The 9,560-nt window shown below is 40.3% G+C and overlaps 1 protein-coding gene across 1 annotated transcript in view; it reads left to right on the top strand.

Moving 5' to 3' along the window:
- Window positions 1–9,560, top strand: part of LOC102239626 (cyclin-Y-like protein 1) — a 40,111-nt gene that overhangs the window by 14,915 nt on the left and 15,636 nt on the right. The window contains exon 4 of the mRNA XM_014547532.1: window positions 9,099–9,196. Coding sequence (XP_014403018.1) covers window positions 9,099–9,196 — 98 coding nt within the window. The remainder of the gene's footprint in view (window positions 1–9,098; window positions 9,197–9,560) is intronic.

Genomic DNA, 9,560 nt, shown 5'->3' with positions numbered 1-9,560 from the left:
TATAAGGCTTTTATTATGTTGAGGTATGATCTCTCTATTCCCACCTTGCTGAGAAATTTTATCACGAAAGGGTGTTGGATTTTGTCAAATGCTTTTTCTGCATTGATTGATATGATTATGTGATTTTTATCTCTCAGTTTGTTTATGTGATGTATCACATTTATTGATCTGTGGGTATTGTACCATCCTTGCATCCCCTGAATAAATCCCTCTTGGTCATGGTGTATGATCTTTCTAATGTAATGCTGAATTCCATTTGCTAGAATTTTGTTGAGGATTTTAGCATCTATGTTCATCAAGGATATTGGCCTGTAGTTCTCTTTTTTGGTAGTGTCTTTATCTGGTTTTGGAATTAGGGTAATGCTGGCTTCATAGAAAGAGCTTAGAAGTGGCCTTCCTCTTGAATTTTTTGAAATAGTCTGAGGAGGATAGGTTTTAGTTCTTCTTTGAATGCTTGGTAGAACTCCCCTGTAAAGCTGTCCAGACCAGGGCTTTTGTTTGCTGGAAGATTTTTGATTGCTTCTTCAATTTGTTCGGTAGTTATCAGCCTATTCAGGTGTTTTGATTCTTCTTGATTGAGTTTTGGGAGCTTGTATTTTTCTAAGAATATGCCCATTTCATCTAGGTTGTCCATTTTGTTGGAATAGAGTTGTTCATAGTATTTTTTCATAATTGTTCGTATTTCTGTGGGATCGGTTGTTACTTTGCCTTCTTCATTTCTGATTTTGTTTATTTGGGTCCTCTCTCTTTGCTTCTGGGTGAGCCTGGCTAGAGGTTCATCAATCTTGTTTATCCTTTCAAAGAACCAGGTCTTGGTTTTGTTGATCTTTTGTATTGTTTTTTTGGTCTCTATGTCATTTATCTCCACTGTGATATTTATTATTTCCTTCCTTCTGCTTACACTGGGCTTCTCTTGTTGCTCTCTTTCTGATTCTTTGAGTTGTAGGGTTAGATAATTTATTACCATCTTTTCCTGTTTTTTGAGATAGGCCTGCAGAGCTATGAACTTCCCTCTCAAGACTGCTTTCGCTGTGTCCCATAGATTTTGCATTGTTGTGCTTTCATTGTCATTTGTTGCCATGATGCTTTTTATTTATTCTTTGATCTCTTTGGTAACCCAATCATTGTTTAAAAGCAGGCTATTTAGCTTCCAAGTGTTTGATTTTTTAATTGTTTTTATTGTAGTTGATTTCTAGTTTTATGCCATTGTGATCTGAGAAGATGCTTGATATGATTTCTATCTTCTTGAATTTGAAGAGATTTTGCCTGTGTCCCAATATGTCGTCTATTTTTGGAAATGACCCATTTGCACTTGAGAAGAATTATATTCTGTGGCTTTGGGGTGGGATGTTCTGAAGATGTCAATTAATTTCATCTGATCTAGTGAGTCATTTAGGATTGCTGTTTCTTTACTGATTTTTTTTTGTTTAGAGGATTTGACCAGTGGTGTTAGTGAGGTATTAAAGTCCCCTACTATGATTGTATTGCTGTCAATCTCTCCCTTGATATCCTCCAGAAGTTTTTTTCTGTATTAGGGTGCTTCTGTATTCGGTGCATATATGTTTATCAGAATTATATTCTCTTATTGAATTGTTCCTTTTAGTATTATGAAGTGGCCTTCCTTATCTCTTGTTATGGCCTTCACTTTGAGGTCTAATTTGTCAAATGTAAGTATTGCTACTCCAGCTTTTTTTTCCATTTCCATTCGCCTGAAAAACTGTTTTCCATCCCTTCAACATCAGTCTGTGTGAGTCCTTTGTTCTAAGGTGGGTTTCCTGCAGACAACAGATATATGGGTCATGTTTTCTTATCCACTCAACTACCCTATGTCTTTTGATTGGGGCATTTAATCCATTTACATTTAAAGTTATTATTGATAGGTATTGTTTGTAATGTGCCTTGGCGTCGGTCTTTTGGGGTTCATTTTGTTTGGGACTCTATGAGCTTCTTGGATTTGTGTGAGTTTTTTCTTCCCTATATCAGGGAAGTTTTCTGTCATTATTTCTTCAAACAGGTTTTCTATTCCTTGCTCAGTTTCCTCTCCTTCTGGCACCCCTATTATGCGGATGTTGTTTTGTTTCATGTTGTCCAAAAGTTCCCTTAGGCTCTCCTGTTTTTAAAATTTTTTTTTCTAGCTGCTGCTCTACTTGGGTTTTTTTTCCTACCTTGTCTTTTAGCTCACTGATGTGGTCCTCTGCTTCTTCTAGTCTACTGTTGATGCTTTCTATTGAATTCTTTATTGCAGCGATGTCATTTTTCATTTCTTCTTGGTTCTTCATTTCCTCTTGGTTCTTACACATATTATTGAATTTGTCTTCCATCCTTTTCAGCAACCTTATGACCATTGCTCTGAATTCTTTCTCTGTCATATTGCTTGCCTTCATCTCATTTACTTCATTTTCTGGTGATTCCTTCTTTTGTATGCGGGCTGTTTCTTTGTCTTCCCATGATCACTCCTCTCAGGGTTTCTGGTTATGTAGCTCTATCTCTCCTGTGTTGACTTAAAGGCACAAAATACAACACAACAAGACACAATGCGCAGGGCACCAAACACAAATGTATTCACAATACTAATACCCTTAAATAAAGGTGACCACCAGAGAAAAGAGAATTAGGGAATAGAGATGAGTGCAAAAATGATATTGAGAAAAGGAAAAAATGTAAGAGAGAGAAGGAAAAAAAAAGAAGGGGAAAATATGTATATGGGGAGAAAACTCCAATAAAACTAATCCAAAAAATGCAAACCACAAGCACCCAGAGATGAGTGCAAACTACAAAGAACAACTAATCCAAAAAATGCAAACAACAAACCTCCAAACAACAAACACCCAGAGTAATCTGAGGAGGCAGAGCTTATTTCTAGGAGGTAAGGTCAAGAGAACAAGTGAGGAGAGGAAAAACAGAAGCAAAAACCAAATAAAGAAAAACAAACTAACAAAAAAATTAACCAATAATCAAACAAACAACAACAAGACAGACAGAAAGAAAAAGGCAAAGAAAAGAAAAAGAATGTGGATTGTGAAGAAAGCGAAGAGAGAAGTGTCTATGGGTTTGGAGCAGGGGAGAGGAAATTAGATGTATGAGTAAGATCAATTTTTAACAGGGAGTGAAAAGAAAGGATAGAGAAAAACTAAAGCAAGAACAGGGTAATAGAAACAGGACAAAAAAAGGGAAAAGTGATGAAGAGAGTGTTGGGATAAAGGCAAAATTGAGATAGAGTAAAATAATGCTAAAGGGAAAATCAAAATAGAATGTATAACACTAATCCCAAAATAAAATAAAATAAAGAAAAAATAACATAAAATAAAACTTTTTAAAAAGGGTAAAATAATAGTATTAATACTAATAGTTCAAAATGAAAATATAATAAAAAAAAACCAAGGTAAAATCGAGTGAGAGAAAAAAAATTAGTTTCTTAAGTAAAAGATGAAAACTAAAAATGTGAAAAATGGGTAAAATAATAGTATTAATACTAATAGTTAAAAATAAAAATATAATAAAAAGTAAAGTAAAATTGAGTGAGAAAAAATTAGTTTCTTAAGTAAAATATAAAAAATAATAATGTGAGGGAAAAAGGAGACATATGTAATAATCTTTGTAATACTTTAAGCAATAAATAATAATAATAATAAGAAGAAGAATAATGTGAAATAGTGAAGGTTGTTCACTTCCTCCACTGTTCTGCTTGGCACGTCTTTTTCCTTGCAGGTAGTCAGCACAGTATTGAAGTTCCCTGGCGTTGTAAACCACAACCCTATTTTCAAGCAGGCAGGATCTCTCTGCTCTCTCTGGTTCTGTCTGTTTTTAGTTGTATTTACACACAAGAGTAAATTTCTGCTACAGCCCCTGGGTAGCAGTGTTTCTGTCTTAATATCCTGGGCTAAAAGGCCTCTCTACCCTGGATCTGTGCGCAATTCTGTGTGTGACTCTGCGCAGCTGAGTACTGCAGGCTGCCTTTCTGGGTCCAGTCCCGCTGTGGGTTAATATCTAGAATCCCTTTCTGCCAGCGGCCCTGCGGACCCCCTTCCACATTCGAGGGCTATACTGATTCCAACACTCGCGAATTTTGTGGGGGCAGTCTTTCTCTGAGACTCTAGTTCTCACTGTGCGCGTTTCTCCCTCTAGCCTGGATCCCAAATCTCACCTTTCTTTAGGCAATGCCAGCTGTGTTTAATTCGCCAGTTGTGGGTGGGTGCACTTAGATTCAGCTGTTCCTTCTGCTCTGTGAGAAGGCACAGGGCCCATCCACGTTTGTTTTCCCCTGAGCAGACCTCCCAGGTGCCTGTGGTCAGGGAGGTTGGAGTTCTGGCGTTCGTGGATTCATAGTTGAGGTAACTGGTCCCTGGGCACCGTGGTTGTAAGGTCCCGGGAGGCATCGGAGATCTCCCCGGTTGAAGGTCAGGCTGGGGTTCCGATCACAGTCTCCACAGCGGTCTCCCCTTCAAGATGGGTGGCCTCTGTGGCAGAGCTGGCCGCTCTGGGAGAGATTTCAGCCGCAGTAGAGGTTACCTGGTTGGGGGTGGGGGGGGGGGGGGGGGGGCGCTGGGAGGTGGCGCGATCTGCCAGTCCCCAACAGTCCCTTGGAGTATAGGTGTCCCTCACTCACAAATACTGACGCTCCCGCATGTCCATGCACTCTCCTTTCATTCTCTCACTATCACACTATCCAGCAGCCTGCAGTCCCGTGGGCAGCCATCTTGGATCTCCGCTATTGATCTTTTTTGAGGAACCCCTTCCCTTTCTTGAAAAGCTTGTAAAAGTCCATCTATTCTGCCATTGTGCAGAGTGAATGAAGATAGAGTAGGATTTTTGTCTCTGTGTATTTTAGTGACCAACTGAAATACCTATGAACACTCTGTTGTGGATAGCATTTTGGCTTTTTGAATTTTTATTTTTATTTTTAGTATTTTCATTTTTTATCTCTATGTTTTTCTGTGTAGTTTATTGAGGTTGTAAGCAATAGTAAGGTTTTAACCATAAAGAACAATTATTTTAAATTTTCAAGCAAGATGAGGGGAAAGTAACCTTCTGGCAGCCAATATATCCAGGCGTTGCTAGGAGGGTTAATCTGCCACCCTAGTGGGTCCTAGATACTTGGTACTGGAAAGTTTGAATAGTTGGCAGTAGACTTGGACTGATGGGGAAGTGCTCAGTATTCCTTTGGTTGAATCTACCAGTAGACTGTAAATTGTTGCTTTACTAAATGAACCCCTATAGACCTGTGAGCCCATGTCTGATTAAAAATTTTCAATGTTTTAGCACTATTTTCAAATAGAAAACAATGTACATTTATAATAGAAAAAAATTTAAATAGAGGAAAATGGGAGCAAAGATCACCCAAAGTTTTACCAATTAGTCTATATTTTGTGCATTGTGTCCTATTCTTTTTACTCCCCTCTATATAGGTTTCTGGTCATAATTGACTTTATTTTGGTGCATTATATGCCATACTACACCTGTATAGTAGTAAACCTTCCATTTAGAATAAAATTATTTGAATGACTTTTCATATTTTGTGCTGTATTTGTTTTTTTTTAAATCCTAAAGGTAAATTATATGTTAAATGCATGGCTAAAGATCCCTATCCAAGTTTTAGTTATAGTTAAAATATTTCTAGCTTGACAGAGAATTTATTTCTCCAAATAGTGATTCCTTTCATATTTGCCATCTGTAACTTCTGGTTAATGAGGAATAAGTGGCTTTGAAGTAAAACATCTGAAACAGACAAAATGGTATTTTATACAGTGGGGCCTTGACTTACGAGTCTAATTCGTTCAGAGACTGAGCTCGTTAAGGAGCTCGTTAACTCAAATTACTCTATTAACTCAATGCAAAAAATTGGCGGAGAGACAGCTGGTATCTCAAAAAACTTGTTAGTTGGGACACTCAAAGTCAAGGCCCCACTGTATAATATAAATATACTTATGATTATTGGGTAGTGGCAGTTTTTTAATGCTCTGTATTTTAACAGATATCAACTAGATTTTCACCCTGTCGTGTCTTTTGTGTATGTGAGGGGGATATTGATGGGAAAGTATGACAGCATGATGAAAGCTATTTTATATTAATACTAGGGGCCCAGTGCACGAAATTCATGCACTCGGGGAGGGGTACTTTAGCTTGGCCTGTGCTTTCTCACAGTCTGGGAGCCCTCGGGGGATATTTAACTGAAAGCTTAGGCAGTTGGACATCCTAAGCGCTGCTCTGGTGACAGGAGAGGCTCCTGCCACCACTGCTGTGCTTGCCAGCCGTGAGCCCGGCTTCTGGCTGAGCGGCACTCCCCCTGTGGCAGCACACTGACCACCCGGGGCAGCTCCTGCATTGAGTGCCTGCCCCCTGGTGGTCAGTGCACGTCATAGTGACTGGTCATTCCTCTGTTCAGTTGATTTGCATATTTGCCTTTTATTATATAGGATAAGGAAGGAAGGCCTATCTGAATTAGTTCATAATAACACAACAAAACTGATGCAGTAGTCAATTCGGCAGACATGGACAGAGTAGGAATGATAGGCCAAGTATGTTCCAAAGTAGAAAGCTGTTGGTGCCTGGCAATGTGCAAAACTGGGAAACCAAGTATTGTAGGGTGGGACCTCGCCCAAGGGTGACCTTTCCTTTCTTAGCATATCACGGGTCATGCAGTTTACACCCCCCTGAACTTTGATATCGCTGGTCCCCTGACCTTTCCTCCCCCAGCATATGGACACCCTTAAAGGAGGAACAAGGAGCCCAGAGAATAGCCTTATACAATTTCCATGCAAGCCCTTGCATCCTGACTCACATAGCATTAAGCCCTGAGGACAAAGAGGTTCGGGCCTGATTCTAACAATCTTAGTAACAAAGCCTCAGGTCTGCTGAGCTCAGAGACAGAGTTGTGGTCAAAGTAGAGGTAATATCTAGGCCTCAGTTGGTTTCAGCTTCAGGCCCAGCTTAGGTCCCCTAAGACCGTCCCTAAAATTTCTGCCTTTAGGTAAAAGCCCTTAAGATGAACCCAGCACCACCTGTGCTCTCTCTCCCTTGAGCATGCCTGTAGTTTTCCCCGCCCTCTTCTCAGGTGCTCTCACTCTGGAGCATGCCCATGCCTTCCCCCTCTTGTTCCCCCGGGCGTGTATATTCTTCCTTTCTTTCTTCTAAGTTCCAGGGGCCCTTCTTCTGCCTCTGTAACTTGTGTGTTGAGCCCACGCAGCAACACTGGCTCAGTTCTACCTCTGTGACTTTCTAAATATACTTTCTCTTATAATTTAAGTTCTTGGCTCTAAATTCTTTCTCAGCCAAACTCAAGGACCAAGGTCAAATATCTGGTGCCATTTTTTCCACTAGCAAAACGAATATTAAAGATACTACAATTACTTTCAACTCCCTACAGTGACTAGGATTAGTTATTGGTTTTACTCTAAGATTATTTTCCTAACATAGGTTAGGTTATTTCCATATTTCATTATTGTTATATTCTAGGGCTCTTTACAAATCAATGGAAACTTTTAAAAGACATAAATATTTCTAAAGTGTTTTAAAAATAATTTATTCTCTAGCATATCTCAAAAAGTCATTGTCATCTCTGTAACACCACTGCAGGTAAATCCTAATTTGCATCTGTAGTAGGATTTGCCTTCCAGTTGCTATTGATTTTAGATAATTGGTCAAACACTTGTCACACTCCTAATTTGCCCCAGATTCTGTGCTCAGCAATTGGAGGTAGAAGAGGAGGGGAAGTCCTGTCTTCACTAGAGAAGCTCACTTTTTATGAGGGGGATGCCCTGGAAGCAGTTGATACCATGTAGCAAGGAGTAACTCAGGTGTGAGAGAGTAGAGAAAGGGAGCAGTTGTGCCGTGCGGCTGCTGGCAGAGGTGTCCTGGAGGTAGATGGGAAGCGGGGTTAACCTTGCTGGGAAAAGGAGGAAGCAAAGGGCCTGGTCATCAAAGAGAGCATCTGAGTGAGGCAGGGTCCCGATAAGTGTCATGTAGCTTAGGGAATAGAATTCTTAATATCATGGGAAGCATTCTCTGAGGTTCTCTTTGGAGGAATGTAATGATAGTCTTATTTCAACATGAAGGGAGAGTTAAATTCTCAGAGGTGTTTGATCTGTTTTTGGATGTGAGAGAATCTTAAAACAATACTCTTTAATCCTCTAGGTAAGGAAACTGAGGCCCAGAGAGACCTCTGGTCCCCTAACTTGTGAGCTGCAGGCCAGCCCCAGCACACACACACCTCTGCCTCAGATACATGTATTTTGTCACACTGTCTCCTGAACTAACATTTGTTATTGGCTTTCATGTAAATGCTCTTGCTTCAATATTATAGAAGGCAGTATTTCTTAATGTAGAAAATAAATAGTAGAAATAGAAATCCTGGCAGTTTTCATTTCTTAAGAAAAACACTCAAATCTTATTTTAAATGTTTTACATTATTATAAAGGGAATTTATCATAGGTGTTTGCCAAGTTGGATTATAGGTAGTATGTCAAGGGCAGCATTTTATGACCTCTTCGTCAATTCTCATTGTTGGAAGTTAAAGCATGTAATGGGTTTACCATAGAACTGGACATGGTATTGCACCAAAGCAGTTCATCTATCTATACTAATAAAAGGGTAATATGCAAATTGGTCAGGATGCCCTCACATAGCGACTGAACAGCAGGCTGCATGGGGTGATAAGGCCAGCAGGGAGGTTAGTGAGGGACGACCAAATGACTGAATAGCAGGCTGTGTGGGGCGACCAGGCCAGCTGGGGGGGGGGCAGTTGGGGGCGACCAGGCTGGCAGAAGGGGGCAGGAAGGGGTGACCAGGCAGGTAGGCAGGTGAGCAGTTAGGAGCCAGTGGTCCTAGATTGTGAGAGGGAAGTCCGACTGCCAGTTTAGGCCCGACCCCCGGGATCAGGCCTAAACTGGCAGTTGGACATCCCCCAAGGGGTCCAGGATTGAGAGTGTGCAGGCTGGGCTGAGGGGACCCCCCCTCCCATGCACGAATTTCATGCACCGGGCCTCTAGTACAGTATGAGGACAATTGTAATGCTTAATTGTTTGACATTTTAACCAAGGAAAAATGCACTTTTATAGGTTTAACTTACTGTGATATTTTCTTTTACTCCCCTTTTCCTTCAGGTGTCTCCTGATAACCATAGGGAAAAGTACAGCTCATGTGCAACATTATATGTGGACAGCACTATTTCTCAGTCTGATCTGAGAGTCACTGTGCAGTGGTGAGTACAAATAGGGAACAGACCCCTTATCCTGCCCATATGTACTTTCATTTGCTTGTCCTTTTCAGTGCTCAGGTTAAAAAACTGGTGTCAATTATATATTGATTTCCACTTCCATTTTAATCTTAGAGTGGATGGGAGAAGGGAAACCCACTTAACAATTAAAAAATGCCTCCAAAAGTGTTTATCTTTACTTGAGGCATTACTGTTCCTGAGACATTGTTGAACACAATGAAGGGAGAGGTGCGTTTTACTGAATGTTTCTGGAATAAAGTATTTCTTCATGAGATACAGGCCTAAAACCATGTGTACTACCCTGGAAGCTGCTCTTGGAAGAAGGGACAGCTTGTCCCCTACTGGCACC

The sequence above is a fragment of the Myotis brandtii genome, unplaced genomic scaffold (genome assembly GCF_000412655.1).
Source record: "Myotis brandtii unplaced genomic scaffold, ASM41265v1 scaffold479, whole genome shotgun sequence".
NCBI lineage: Eukaryota > Metazoa > Chordata > Mammalia > Chiroptera > Vespertilionidae > Myotis > Myotis brandtii.
The sequence above is the reverse complement of the archived record's forward strand: the minus strand, read 5'-3'. Positions and strand labels throughout refer to the sequence as shown.